Raw genomic sequence first — 17,000 nt, 5'->3', positions numbered from 1 at the left:
CTTCTTTCTCTTTATAATTATGTTAAATAAATTGAATAAAATTTATAAAACACGGATTTACAAAAATACACACAAGTTTTTACGAGTAATTATATATTATAAATTTTGTATGATTTATAATGTTAAAACATTATTTTAATATGTTATATACAATTATATCAATTATATAACATTAAACTTTCAAAAGGTTACCATGTACAGATATAATAATTTTATATGATTTTTAAATAATTAAAAAAATTATGTTGCATTAATTTTTGAGTAATTGCACCGACAATATTCATTTCTACATAAACCATTTTTGAATAAGGTTTTATACAATTTTTCTATATTTTTCTTTTAATACTGCATAATTGACTAATTTTATGGATCTTATATTTATTTTAAAATTGTTAATTTTTATATAAAGTTCTTTCTTTTCTACATTACAGTTTTCAATCTATTTATATACTTTTTTTTTACCTTAAAAACATTAATATTTTTTTACCCATACGGTTGAAGATGTAAACTATGACTAACGCATTATGAATAACGTTAATGATCTAAAAAATAAGATTTGCAAAGAAAACCGGGAAATTGAACGTTTTTACTGTATGAGCTACTAACTTTCGACGAAATATTTACGACACTATTAATGTATATTAACTTTACGTTGTATATTAGAGATGTAAATTATATGAAGTTGTAATATTATCATAACTTTGTTAACTGCATAGATCCTGACAGACTTTTTTCAATTTTGATCTTACACTCAAGGCTTTCAGTATAAACACCATGTATGCCTTGACCTACTGCATACTGTAGCACGCTAATCACAAGAAGAAATGATTCTCTGTACTACAGAAAAACAAAAGAACATAAATCTTATATGTACACACACACACACGCACACACACACGCGCGCGCAATATCTGATCAGCAACCTTCTTATGATGCGCATGGAATGATCCTAGTCTTGGCGAATATTGAAAGTATAGTAATTTGGAAACATTATAACATCGCGAGAAAAATCGTAGAATATATATTTTTGTAATTAATCCAGGAAAATTTGTATTTTACTATGGTTATTATAAAATATGTGAAAAAATTCTTTTTACAAAAAAAATGCAATTCCAATTATGCAATTTTTTTGAAAACGTAACATTTGTTACATATTGTTTAAACTTAATTTATTGACATAAGATGTAAAATGAACAAAGCAATAACAGAATCCTAATTTTCAGCTTTTCAATGTTGTACGGTGATTTTCTCACGAGTTATAGATAAAAGTTAAAATGATCTTTTTATTCAAACCTTGAGAACTCGGTAAAAAAAATGCATAACGCTCTACGACCGCTTTAATTAAAGAGAAAAAATTTTTACTACAAGAAGCAAATCATAGAATCTCTTATATTTTTTTTCATGAAAGATATAATACACGCAAAGTTAAGTAAAAAATTTTTTATTTTGACGGTCTAATTAAGTCTTATCACCATGTCGTTTCATAAAAAAAAAAAGAGAATTGGAATCTCCTAAAAACATTTAAGAGAAGAAGTTTTAAGCTTTAAAATGTTTTTTTGGAGCATTAAAATGCGACGATTTTTCATAGAGCATTTTTAAAATTATGTAAAATTTTGACTATTTATATCTGTATGAACAAATATATATTTCCGATTTATATATTTATTTTTATTTTTTGTACATGTTCTGACTGTATGTCTCGATTCACATGAATTATTTCGTGGGTAAGACGTACGTATTGTGTTTCGCGTCGGAGCGTTCGAGAGTTTGCGACGAGACACCGGAGCAATAATATGACAGCGCGAGTCGCGAGCCGAGTTTTATATCGCAACAAAATTGTAATTAATTCTGGAAAATATATTTTTGTTTATCGATCCATTTACTATTGTTATTTCTCACACCATCACTAAAATCACTATATATCTATACGATAATTTTGTTTAGCAGTGTAGATATAGAGTGTGTATACAGACTATACAGCGTCTTCCAAAGTGTGGAAACTTCTTATTGTTGGGCAAAATAATGCAAAATATGTTCCATGTAATAATTATATGGTTTTTAGTAAATTACATAATAAAATATACGTACTGTTATAAAATTTAGTTGATTTTAAATGGCGTTATCAAGATCATGGTCAAGATCATTTTTAATTTCTTAAATGATAATCCTTATCTTTTTATTGCATTCTTATAGTTTATTGTAAAGTTTTTCCAAAACAATATAATAAAGTATTTTTTTCATTAAATTCCTTTTGAGTAATAACGCTTAAAAGTTATATAGAATACTACTGATATTAGCATTACTCAAAGTGTACCACGTGAAAATTATCGGATTTACATCTTTTATTGTTGTGTGTGTGGGACAGAGGGGGAGTAATAAGTTACGGGCCAGATAAGGATTGTGGACCGTTGCCGCAGTACACGTACGTGAGTTCCACGTACTTGCATACTAGTCCAACGTTTCTCATGAACCTGGAGTACTCGAGCGCCAAATGGTCGTCTGACTTACACACTGATAAGTCTTAATTACTTTAGTGTTATATAGCGCTAAAGATTATTTGCGGAACTATTACATAGTGCTACTAGACGCAATTATGATGTCACTAATAGTTATGTGCTCTATCATAACTGCATGCATGTCACAAACACTATTCTTTTTAAAGTAGCATGATGGTAGCGCTTGCGAATTTCGTGAATTTACATTACATTGTATATCACTTGGATGAATTTATAATCTAACTTAACTCGAAGACGGCGCAAAACAATATACATTTATGATAAAAAAATTTTAATAAAACTTTAATCAAACTTTAATTAAACTTTAATAAACTTGATATTTCGTTAAATTGGTAAAATTTTAAATAAATATACAATAAAATTTAAGTTATATTTTCTTAACTTGATCATTCTTTTTGCGCTTAAAAAAAATGCGTTATACATAATATAAAGATAAAAAATGGCGCTGCGGAACTTGCTTTGGTATATGCTCCGGAGTGGAAAGAGGAGATGGTGGTGAAGGTTCGGAGGAGGATCGAAGTAGAAGCGAGTGGAAAGTATGTGATAAGAGGAAACGTCTATTCTATATATACATAATAAAATTTTTATTTGGATTTTATAAAAATAAAATAACATACATTTTTATAAAATATATATATATAATATATAAATATAATAAAATTTTATTTAAATTTAAATATAATAAATTTTTATAAAATTAAAACAAAAAATCATATATACTCTTTAATGATAAGTTGATGACATTTTAGTAAATAAAATTTTCTAAATTAAATGTAATAGTAATAAGAATTTTATAATAATTTTTGATAAAATAATTAAATTTCTGGTAAAAATTTAATACGAATAAAATTAAATAAGATCTAAATGTGTCGAAGTTTTATCAAAACTTTGCAAATTAAAATTTATTTATCAGAGATAACGCAGTAAAGCTAACCAAGATTGTATCGTACATTTTAAAATTACGTCTCCATGGAATATTTAAGTTTATTTATATTCATACGTTTAGTTATATTCATACGTTCCATATGAACAATATAAGTAAAATTAGTTATTACAAATTAAATAACACAAACAGAAAGAATATTTAAATTATAAGATTGTTAATACACATATATATGACTTTAATACAATATATTGATAAAAATAAAAAAAAATATAATATTAAAAATTGAAGAATAAAAAATGTAATTTTCGCTATTTCTGATGAAATCTAAATTTTTGATAGTCAAATTATTATTTACATAGATGGCACGTAAAACATAGTTTATACAGTTTATATACATGCAAGGTAAATTTTATTTGTAAAATTCTAATTCTAATTAACGCTACGCTAAAATATTATTTATCGAGCTTACTTTCATGTTAGTGACTTTAAAAACAATACTGGTAGCGTTTATAATATTAATAATGTTTATAATATTATTAATGTTTATAATATTAATAATGTCTTCTTGAACACACTTCTAATAACATGTTTTGGTTATATTTTAAGTTAAAAGGAGTAAAAAAAAAAATTAAAATATAGTAATATTAAAATGATAATCTGTTGCGAGTCATCTAAAAAGAAATTCCTACGTCTTACAATGATTGAATGACTATACAGAAAGGAACTCAAGAATGTGACATTAAAATCCTGTAATTCAGCGATCTTAGGCAATATGCAGAACAATTAATCAATAATATCGAAGAGATGACTTACCATAGGATTGTAATGTTGCATCACAAATAATAAAAAGTAAAAATAAATTTATCATAATATTTATCATAATATAAAGAATATAAGCAGTCAACAATTAAATTGATATAAGAAAAATATAATAATAAAAGTAAAGATTAGGTATATAGATATCTGATCAAAATAAAAATAAGATTGTAATGATAACACAGGCACACAAAGAAAGTGGTTGGTCCAGCGGACCAGACTAGTCAATCTTTATGTATTTTGACCCGCTGAATCCAAATTCAAGGTCAGAATTGTTAAATTCGGTCAACAAAAAATGATCCAATTCAGCAATTCTAACCTTGGATTTGGATTAAGTGGGTCAAAATGCATAAGGATAGACTAGTCTGGTCCGCCGGACCAACCATTTTTTTTTTGTGTGTGCCTGTGTAATTATAGTATTTTGTTATAAATGATAAACATTGATTGATTAACTCTAGTAAAACTTACAATTTATTGATATAATTGGTAAATAAGAAGCTTTATAAGTGCATTTGGGATCCACTAAAAAATTTAAACTATTCGTTTTTTTCTTAATATGTAGAAATTTTCTTTGCAGGAGATTTAACAGAGATGTTGTTTTTAGAATTATAAAAGAGAATCTTTATGAACTTTGACAATCTCACGAAGTCTGCGTTATAAAAATAAATTCCAAAATCAGAATTGTAAATTAATAAAATTTTTTTTAAACTGTTGGTTTAAGAAATAATCTATAAAGGCCAACTACAAATCATATAAAAAATGCCATTTTGTTTAAGAGTTTTAAAAAAAGTTTAATATTATTTACGATATTAATAACCACAAGACATTAACGATTTTAAATCTTAACGCGTCTTTATAGATTCGACTTTGTGATTTAATGTGAATTGTTTTACGGATCTCAAATAATAAATAATTGCTGCTTTTCATTTATTTAAAAGTCAGACTGAGTCATTCAGTAATGTGAGTATTTTATACTCAGATAATGACGTCATTATTTAGTGATTTAAAGAAACATGCAAGTAATCACGCTTATTTTAATGATAAAATTATCTTAATATATAATCTCATTTCTAAAGTGAGTATGCAAGACTCAGTAAAGCACATGGTCTTGAAATTGCTCAGATTGTAAAAAGAAACTCAGTTGGATCTCACTTGTAAGAATGCAAAAGGAACGTGCATTTAACTGAGTTATGATGTCACAAGTGAGAATTATCTGAGTTTTGATGTAAATGGAAAGCAGCAAATATTACACTACTACTAACCTAACGATAGTACGAGTTTTATAGCAATGTATATAACATTATTATATCTGCGCATTATTTTTATTTGTATATGTAATATTGAGACTGATCTGATGACATATCAAACGTATTTAACATCTATTTTGTTATACTTCTGTCTGTAGACAATATAATTCCTTACGGAAAGAAAGTACAGCCAATAAATATTACAGTTGGGTAGTTATTACAGGACTTTCTGTAGTTATCACAGAAAGGATTATAATAATCTGTAGTTATTATGCGCTGTTGTTATTACAGTGAAATCCCTCTAATATGAAATACACGTCTAACCCATAAAGTGTGTAATCCACTACACCTGTAATATCCACTACATGTGTAATATACTACACGTGTAATCTACAAAATGTGTAATACATTACTACACGCGTGTAATGCATTAAACGTGTAATGCCACCAACAATCCACAAAATTTGAGATAGCGAGTCTTATCATATAAATTATTTCTATAAATATTATTTGAAATTTATTAGATTTATTGTATCACTTTTTAACCACTTTGGATGTATCGACTAGGAACAACGTACAAATTTCATACACGTAATTTTTAATTAAATGATTTTTTCTACTATTTTTTTGATGTATAATTATACTTTACAGATTCTTTTCCTGTAATCCCGCTGTGATATTACGGGCTATTATCCTGTAACCTCGGCAATATATTAATAGCAATATATTACAGGTTAGATATTACAGATAAGATATTACAGGTTATTTTCTTGAAATCCGAGCGTGTAGTGCGAAAATATTACAGAATATTATAATACTTCAGCCGGTAATTTCGTGTAATACTTTTATGTAGTTCCTGTAACATAATTTTCTGTAAATCCGCTGTAGTTTCTTTCCGTAAAAGATTTCTACACTAAAATCTTATAGTGGCTTATTGGTTTTCTACTCATTGAGTTTTGATAAATTATCATTTGAGTCGTAAACATTATATTTAATTTTAATAAACTTATAATAAATTAACAAAGTTTTTTGTAAAAGTTGTCGATTACGGTTTAGAGGCAAATTTCACATTACGATATATAATGATAATTTTCTGTACCATTTTGTCATAAAAAATTCTTTTGTTAATTAATAAATAATAATAGTAATAAATAATAATAAATAATAAACAATAAATGATATTTTTATAATAAAAAATAAATAACAAAATGTAAGTTTTGAATACGCAAAATAATAGGAAATATAATATGTACTAGCAAAATTTGCATTGCGGCTTTTATGTATGCACTTTTAATTTTTTAAATTATTTTATCTAATTTTATTATACAAAATATTATACCAAATAAAAAAAGTATATACATTGTATTTTTATTATTTTGCGCAAAATTCTTATTTTTTATTTATTTTTATAAAAAAAAATTAAGTATGGTTTTTCTTATATTTAAATATCAATTAAAGTATTTTTTATCAATACAAAAAATTAAATTTAAAAAATAATTATAAAATAGAACGTATACGTTAACCTCAAGACACACAATGCTTGTTACGTTAACTTGGATGCAAGCTATACCAGTAAGAAAAGAATCGTTAAATTGATGTCGAATAATGAATTATTTTATTGGATTAAAAGTATCATATTAATATCATTTCAATCTCAAATTGAGATTTTCTGTATACTAATGTGCACAGAGTTATAACTATAAACAAAACAGTAACATAAGTGACTATCTATTATTTATGTTAGTTTATTTATAAGACTACTTAAAAGTAAAATTACACAAAGTTCAAACAAACATCGAGTTCTTTAATCTTGCCAACGACATTGCATTAATTTAAACGTCGAGACGTCGTTTCAACATTGTTTCAACATCATTTCGATATTAGCTTTCTCACTGACAAATTGCTCAACCATTTTCGTGAAAAATAAACCTGTAAACGTTCCAGCTGACCCAAATCTTCTCGTATCTTTAACAAAGAACAAAAACGGGATTGTATTCAATATCTCTTATTGTGAAGCCGTAGAAAGTTTAATATTTCTCACTCAATTAATTGTCTTGACATAGCATATATTGTTAATTTTTTAAATTGTTTTATATTTAGCTTATTATTTAACAGAATATTAGAATGTTTTGAAAAAAGTATTATATATTTATGTATATAGATACTTACATGCCACGAAATCTTGAAATACTGTTCAAAAAGATGAAACATGAAATTTCATTGACTGCTTACTCTGATATAGATTTTGCTGCAGATTTAAAAATCAAATTCAATATCTGAATATATTTTTACTATTGCCAAAAACTATTCAGAAATGAGTATTAATTTTAGAGATCTATATCAGTACTGACGACTTTCGTAAAATTTAACAATAATATTGTCTAATATCAGATAAGATTTTACATTACCTAAAAAATGATTATTCACGTTCGTGCAGCAAAAGAAAAATTAAATTTTGTGAGACAGTGTAAAATTTACAGTAAATGTTCAATAGCTTTAACTTGTGTTAATTTTAATAATTTCTTGACAAATTATATTTTTTTAAAGTCAGAATTAGATTCACTAGTTTAAAAACTAAGATGCTTTTTTTTCTTTGCCACTTCAAAAACAAAACTCGACCAATAACATAACCCTTATTTGAGTAGTTTGTTATAATAATTTAGAAATCGATGCATATAAATTTTTTTTGCGCTGCAAAATGGCAAATAATTGACGTTTAAAAAAAGCGTATATCTCAAATAATCAAATCTATACTGTCCGGTAAAAAAATTTTTTTATAAAAACATGTATAAATATACATAATTATATAAAATATGTTTATATATAATGTTTACATTAGTTTTTCTTTTTTATATATTTTTTAATATATTTCTGTTTGGTTAAAAAATTATAATCATATTAAATAGACAAAAATTGAAAAACTAATTTGCATTGTTTTTCTTATAAAAAGTTCAAGAAATAAAAAAAAATTATATATAATTATATATATTTATAATACAAGGTATACAGCGTGCAATGCATATTGCCTAAAGCAATAGAATAATAGCAGAATTTTAGCAGAGTCTGTAATTCACCTAATGTCAATAGAAATATGAGAAAAATTAACATCGATGTATCACAATACAACGATAATATGACATGCTGTCTAATAATATGCCTGACTTGCTGAATTCTACTATTTCACACTTTATTAACAAACTATGCCAGCAAAAACTAAGCTTAACTTGTATATTAAGACCTATAGCTAGACTAGCTATAAGGTTAGCTAAGCAAAAATAATCGGAAAAAAGACAAGAGCATGAAAAAACATTTTTGACATAAAAGGCATTTTACAGAAATCTATTTTAAAACTAGTTTAGCTAAATTTACTGATTTAGCCATGGGCTAATTACGAAATTACATCACAGTTAGAGTTTGCTCAAGCATTTAAATAAGCGATATTTATTCATCTACAAAAGCTAAGGAAAATTCCAAAGGACGCGCCGTGGAGTTTCTCACACGCTCTCCCTTAACAATAAAAAGAGACAACACAACTGTTTTTTTGTCCGGATTTAAAAAAAAAAAATTTCTTGCTGATAAAATACTGACAGATGAAAAGTGAATACTACAATTCCAAAAGGTAAAAATAGAATAACCTGAGTAAAGCATAAAGACAACAAAATTAAATTCTACATTTGTGGAAAAAATGATCCTACTGTGCATTTGAGGAGACATTAAAGATGTATTGTATGAGTTGCTTAAACCATCACTGCAGCGTTATTAGCGGCAGCTTAACCGTGACTGAATTGAGCAGAAAAGATTATTTACCGGCAATAAAACTAAGCAAGTTGTAAGATATATGAGTTGAAAACTCATTGAAGACTCATCTTGGTTAATAAAATACTTAGAGCCGTAAGGTTCTAATTAGTTAGAGACTTATAATCATATAAGAGGACAGAATAGAAATAAGAGTAGTTGGAACAGTGTGGGAGTTAACTGTGAGAGAGCTAGCCTGTATGGAGCCAGGGATCCCGAGTTCAAATTTATCTAACGCTATTTAAATTTCTCCGTCGCTTACAAAGTAATATTTCTGCGAAACAATGCAAGGCACAGAGCGGAAATCATAGACACCCTATATTTATTAGATTGAGAAGTTCTTCCTCACATGGTTTAGTTTTCAAACTTACCTTATAGCATACCTTTGGATTACCATTTGTTTCGGTCCCTACAATACAGAAGCTATTCAAATTGATAATGCGTTACCGTCCAAATACCGTTAGCACATATATTTTTTTATACAATTTTATTTTAATTATCGTCTTTATTTTAATACTTTGATTAATTGTTATTTTTATTTATTTTATTTATTATTATTTCTTACAATTATGACTACATTTCTATTTTTTAATTCTTTATAGGAGAATGCGCTACGATCTTGTGTATTTTTATTCGGTTTTGGAATCGGCTGTATCAAAATCATTGCTTCACATTGTATCGAATATTTAATTTTGATGCACACAATATGCGATTTTATTGAATTTAAGCAGTAATGAGTGCTTCAAGTGTAGCCAAAACGTTTATTATGTAGTATTTTTATTATTTAATTTCAAGATTGTTAAAATATATATTAATTAAATAAGATTTCTTATACTTTTAATTGCGCACTAATAATTGCACCGACTTCTAATTGCTTTTATTTATTTTATATTTTTGTTTAAATACTTACAGGAGTTCTAATAAATTATTGAATTTTTTATTTAGAAAACTGTAAATTTATATTTATTTATAAAAATATTATTAAACTATTTTTTTTCTGACAACATCTATTATAATTTATAACAAATATACATATATCTATAAATATTAAGTATTAATGGATCATCACGAAGTGATCAATTTCTATGCAATCTTCGAAGTCAAGCAACATATATTGACGATGGACGATAAATGGGTGAGTAATCGCTTTTTTGATTGCAGAAGTTATTAAGTAATGCTGTAATAAATATGACTATGATTTGAGTGGCCACGAAGGTGATCGGGAATAGTGCAAATTTTATTTTCAATAAAAATTAAGTTATATATTGGCTCTATTTTTGTCGTCAATAAGACATCAGGAAGTGACGTCTCGTAGATGTGATATTTTGACGTCATTTTCACGTTTTATGTGATTTAAAACGTTAATTGTGGTCATTTTATGACCAAATGTTATCGTCGTTATGACCGAAAGTTACTATTGTCATTTTGCTACTTGGGTTGTGTAATGTAAATTACAATATTTATTTATTTTTTCTAATACACACAAATATTTTGTTATTGTACTTTTCACATTTTCCATTTCAAATATCACATACAGGTAATAATAAGTTTGACTCAATAATTGTTCATAATACTTATGATGTATATAAGAATACATTAAAAATTAAATATCAAAATTTGCAATGCCGGTTAATATTAATTAACTGTTCTATTAAATTATTCTTTTTGCACTGCTTCTTCTCTATTTATACTTATTACGTAAACATGCGTAAGAAAAGCAAGTAAAATACAGAACGTAACACCATTTTCATTCTACGCATGTGCTATTAGATCGAAAGTGAGAATTGAGGGGAGATTATAAAACAGAAGGATTCTGAGAGAGAGTAAAGCATACAGAAGTTCGATCAGTCCGCGTTACTATTATTTTGCGTTTGTCGCGTGTTGGGATTGTTTGGAAAATGTTTTAGAAGATGCTTTTTAGAAGATAATATTTTACACAAGAAAAAATTTATTTGTTTGGAAAATGTTTGCCGCACTTTTTGTTTTTGCGCTTTTTGTGACTGCGCAATTGCAAGCAACGGAAATACGTGAGTAAATAAAAATTTATTTGTTGTGTTACATACTTGGAATTCAAAATATACTACTTATAAAAGGTTGTGTAGTTGTATAAACTAAGTAAAATATCCGGACATAACAACATTTTCATTCTTTGCATGTGCTATTAGCTTGTGTCATATGTGTATTATTAAGATAAAGTCTAATTAAAAAATTAATAAAGTTAATATATAAACAATTTTAATTTATTATTATAAACATTGTATTAATATTTTATCTTGTACTACCTTATCTTTTATTATAACATATAATATGCATGCGTTACAAGATTGTTACATATTGTTGTCATATGTTTACGTGTAGAGTTGAACAAATTAATAAAATAAAGCGCACACATATTAAAGAAATGTAAATTAAAGAAAGCTTTGATTTATAACCTTCGCATATTTAATCAAAATAACGCTAAAAATACCTATAATTTTAATAAAAACATTTTGTTAAAAGATTTTTAAGTTAAAACAATTTTATGAACAATTTTTATAATTTTATATTCTAAAGATTTTGTTTGTTGCTAAACACATTTATGGAAAAAGCTGTTTTGTTTGAAGTATTTAAACTGGGTACAGAATTAACAATAATTTTGTTGGATTATTAAAATAATTATGTACAATATACAATTATATAAAAACGTTGCAAAAAATTTTGACATTTTATGAAATAACTTAAGTATCCACATTATTCCACCTTGAACCTTGAAATTAAAATGTAACGGTGTTCAAGCCTATTACCATTCTTACTTAGCACTTCGTAACTGTTTTCCTATAGCAAGCGATGCTTAACCTCAAGGACGAGACTAGTCTAAGATTATTAATATTTTTTTTTAGTCTGCACTCATAATTTCTCATAAATAATGCAAAAAATGTATTCACACATTAAATAACGTTACTAATACTTGTTCTACTGCCATATATTCTATTTTGTTCTATTTAATTGTAACATTTTATATCATTATACACACACACAAACGCGCACGCTTGTGTGTGTATACTTGGAAAAAAAGGGTTAGATTTGACCAGATTAAATTATATCTTATTTTATATATACTCATATATAATTTCTCAGTTCTTTTGTTTGCACAAATCTGATCATATTCATATTTAGAGTCAAATTTTTTGTTAAAACAAAGCACAAAAAATTTTTTTAAATATGCATTAAATTTGAGCGTATCCATGAGGTAAAATAATTTTTTTTACTTAATATGATAAAGATTTTTATAAATTAGACTTTTACCTTAAATTTGCTTTTTTACAATATTTTCTACAACCATTTTTTACCAAGTTATGAACGATTAATAAAAATACGGCATTTTAAATTTAAACACTTGTAACTTGATAAAAAATGATTGCACAAAAATTATGATAATAGATTTAAGAAACTAAAAACCTTTACTTAAAAATTTTTATTTGTCTAATAAAATTTGCTTGATAAAAAAATGTTTTGTTGTAAAATCACCTTAAAACTGGCTGTAAAAATTTTATATGTTTATTGTACAATTTGGAATTTATACTTTCAAGGTGATGCCGTACAGAAAAGAAAAAATGGCACAATTCAAGTCTTAGGACGTACGGAAAAAATCTGAGTCCTGCTAAACGCTGCACATACTTTAAGGGTACTTTTAACTTACGTGAAACCTTTAAAATTCCACTCGATTATTTTGGAAGTAGAGTTTAATCTTCATAATAAAATAAAATGTGTAATTTTTACAATCAGTTTTAAGATGGGTTTTAACCAAAAAACATTTTTTTTGAAGCACATTTTATTAAACATCAAATAAAATATTTCAAAGTAGTAGTTTTTAATTTTTTAAACCTACCATCGTAATTTCTGTGCAACCAGTTTTCACCAAGTTACGAGCATTTAAATTAAAAATGTCGTTTTTTTTTTTAAACATTTATAACTAGAATAAAAATAGTCGTAGAAAAAATTAAAAAAAAGTTAATTAAAGAAGAAAATCTAGTTTACAGAAATCTTTTCTTAGATTAAGTAAAGAAAGTTATTTCCGCCCATGGTTATGCTCAAAATTGATGCAAATTTTTCTTTTGTGCTTTGTCTTAAGAAAAAATGGTCATGTTGCAAAACACAAAGTTTTTAATTAAAAGATTTAAAAAACTAAAGAGTTTAAGCTTTTAAATGTTTTTTGGTTTTTATTTCTGCGACTATTTTTTGCGTAGATACAAAGATTTGAATATGACTTAAATTTTTCTTATTTTGAGTGTACCGCTTTTTTTTAGGCTGAGTATATATATATATATACTTTTAAATATTTCTGATATTTTTCTTTCACATATATTCATTTCTAAAAGAACAAAATACATTTTAACAGTATGATTGGGTCATATAAATAAATGAACATTGCAAGAATAATTTATTAATATAAGTAATCTTATTAACTATATATAATTTATAAAGAATCAGTTTACTTTAATTAAAGAATGTATATTATTAGTATAATAAATGAGAAGAAGAGAAAACGGCAATCTTTTATAGAAATATAACTTTGTGAATAATTATTACATAACACTGTTGCGTCGAATCACTCTTTTACGTACTCACTCGCACTCCCGATGGCTTGGAAAGAAAACAAGGCAAAATTTCGGAGAAATACCAATTTTATTTAAGAGAACGGAAATTGGTTTTACAAGATGTTCTCTATGGCAGGAATCCAGCGCAGAACTGTCACTTTTATTTATTTATAAATATTCGTCGCTATTGAAATTCTCCCGACAACCATCCAATCAATACTCTTGTTTATTTTAGAAATAGTTATTCCTGTAGGAAAAAATTATGCAAAAATTACTGCACAAAAAATTGCATATTTTTGTGCATAAATTTTTGCAGCTTTTGTAGATTTTTGTACAAAGTTTTCGTCCTCAGAATTTTTGCAGAAACAGTTGCCGACAAAAGATATACTTAATACTATAATATTTGCTGTTAACGCAAGTGCAATAATGTTGATTGGACTATGTATTTATTTCTTTAATTATCTGAGCAAATTACTTTTACCAGTATTAATAAAACGCATCGTTTAGTTTTTGAATAATGAGTTGCTGCTTTAGAGTGCGTTTGAGGAGACATTATTAGCGCTCTCAACATCAATCTATCTTCATATTGTTCATTGAAAGTAGAACAAAGATAGACTAGCAATAAGATTGATAGCGTTAATAGCGTCCTTATTTTAGAAAGCTTACGTCAGTATTGACAACATTTCTCTATTAATAATATTATTTTCAGTTTAATTAAAAATTGTAGATTAAGAAAAAGTAAATTGAATATTTTTTCAGCTTCCTACATTCACCCATGTAGCCGTAAAGATCCGAACTATGATCAATGCATCGTGGACAATCTCATCAGTACAAGAGAAAAAGTTTGCACAGGGATGCCAGAATTTAACATTCCACCGATTGAGCCATTACTTGTAAAGAAAATGGTTATTTATGATACAGATAGTCTTAAATTACATCTTAAAGATACAAAAATATACGGATTTTGTGATTTTGCCGTAAACTTTGTTCACACAAATTCTGACAGGCTTCATATCGATTTTGAACTCTTACTCAAAGCTCTTCGCTTAGAATCTGTGTATGAGTTTGACATACGCATTTTGGTACCACTTGCTAATAAGGGATTGGTTACTATTTCAACAGGTAAAATATTAATGTTAAGTATTATAATTATATTATATTTACAAAATAAAATAACAGTTTAAAATTTAGCATTAGAATTAAAACTTAATTTTATTTTGTTAATAATACCAAAATGTTTTTTTGCAGATAACGTAGCATTGAGAATAAATATTGACGCAAAAGTAGCAACCAAAAACGGTAAAAAAGAGATATATGCTTCAAAAATAAATTCAAATCTTAATATCACAGATTTTGAATATAAGTTTGACGAAACCGAAAAGAATTTAGTTGAACTGCATCAAGCTATTAGTAATGTCGTAGACGGCAATAAACAAGATATTCTTGTTAGTGTTAAACCAGCAATAGAAAAAAGGATTTCCGAAACAATAATCTTGCTTTTCAACAATATAAACCGATTTAATTATGAGAAATTATTTTCTGAACATGTTTAAATTTTCATTAAAATTTATTTTTACATGATCGCTTCTAGATCCTATTAAACTAAATAACAACTAAAATTAATTTGTTACAATATTTCGGGAATTGGTGATATAGAATTTATTGTAACTAAATAATGGTAGATATTAATATTTATTGATTAACAATAGTGCAATAAGGTAATATTTTAAATAATAGTCAGTTAATAGTATTTTTGTATTCTTTTAAATGTTAATATAAAAACTATAAAATTATTAAATAGTAAATTTTAATTATTATATTAATAATATAATTATATTGTGCCGTAATAATTATATTCTTTCTATTTATCCTTAATTTTATAACTTAAGGGGATGCTAAACTGCTCGTCAAACTTGATCGAGGTCGATAACGTAAAGTCATTTGGGCACGTTATTAATAAAATTTTGTATGTATTTCTTTTATAGATTTAGAAATCCTTTTCCAGAGTTAATTGTGAAGGATTTTTAATTCTGTAAATGCAATAAAAAGTTGTACATTGGAACAAATTGTACAATTCTGTCGATAAAACAGATAGGATCCCCTTAAACACGCAAAACTTTTTTTCTAAAGTTCCTAGGCTCATTCTAAAAGCACAATATTGTTCTTTGCTGAAATGCCAAGTGCGCCTCATGCTTATTTTATACGTACAAAGTCTAAAACTTTTATACGCAGCAAATGTTTTCACAAGTCGACTACAAAAGTCGATAACAAAACTATAATTTTCTAACTTTCTTTCGTTTTTTGTATGAAATTGATCGCAGCGCACCGCGTTACTATCTGTACTTTAATTTTGGAGAAGGATTTTCAGTTCCATGCAATCAATAAAAAGATTTTGGTGTCTGAAAAATTAGTGATAAAACAGAGCAGTTTAGTATCCCCTTAAGTTATTAACGTAAATTAATTACTATATAATTATATAGTATACAATTATATAGTAATTTTTTGATTAGTGTTATTTAGGTTTTAAGAAAACAAATAAATTTACAAAGACATTATATTATACAATATATGATACAAAAAATATTAAGGCTCCAATCAAAACACACACACACACACATACGCACGCACGCACGCCGCACTCACACATACATGCTCATCTCCGAACTCACTTCACCAAAAAGAATTTTCTAAAAATTCGAAACTATTTAATATATTATACGCTACACTCAGATGGTACTGCCCATGAAAGGACAGTTGATATCATAAGAAATAACATTAAACATTACGGAGACGGATAAATTCCAACACAACATATTCAAGCTACAAATATAATAATTCCAGATTGGATATGCTCGATTACAATCTCAGCCGTTTATTGCCCACCGAAATATGCCATTAAAAAGAATCAATTCTTTTCATTCAGTTATTTAAATTCTTAATTCATCGATTTATTGCAGGTGGTAATTTTAATGTTACACATTTACAATAAGATTCTAGACCAACAATGCCCAAAGGTAGAGAACTGTATAAATCTACACTGCACATAAACCTGGAGGTTATTTCTACTAGGACACCAATCTGTTGGCCGACTAATAAAAGGAAAATCCCTTATGTCATTGAATTATGTGCCGCTAAAGGAATATCAAGCAAAAACTTAAGTGCT

At 26.4% G+C, this 17,000-nt stretch overlaps 1 protein-coding gene across 1 annotated transcript; it reads left to right on the top strand.

The window, feature by feature from the left end:
* Nucleotides 1-11,055: 11,055 nt before the first annotated feature.
* On the top strand, nt 11,056-15,568 carry LOC105836911. The gene is made up of 3 exons (XM_012681271.3): nt 11,056-11,287; nt 14,597-14,959; nt 15,086-15,568. The coding sequence occupies exons 1-3, from the start codon at nt 11,224-11,226 to the stop codon at nt 15,388-15,390; spliced, it is 732 nt and encodes a 243-aa protein (XP_012536725.1). The 5' UTR covers nt 11,056-11,223; the 3' UTR covers nt 15,391-15,568.
* Nucleotides 15,569-17,000: the final 1,432 nt, after the last annotated feature.

The sequence above is a fragment of the Monomorium pharaonis genome, chromosome 6 (assembly GCF_013373865.1).
Source record: "Monomorium pharaonis isolate MP-MQ-018 chromosome 6, ASM1337386v2, whole genome shotgun sequence".
NCBI lineage: Eukaryota > Metazoa > Arthropoda > Insecta > Hymenoptera > Formicidae > Monomorium > Monomorium pharaonis.
Note: the sequence above shows the minus strand (reverse complement) of the source record. Positions and strands in the feature narration are given on the sequence as shown.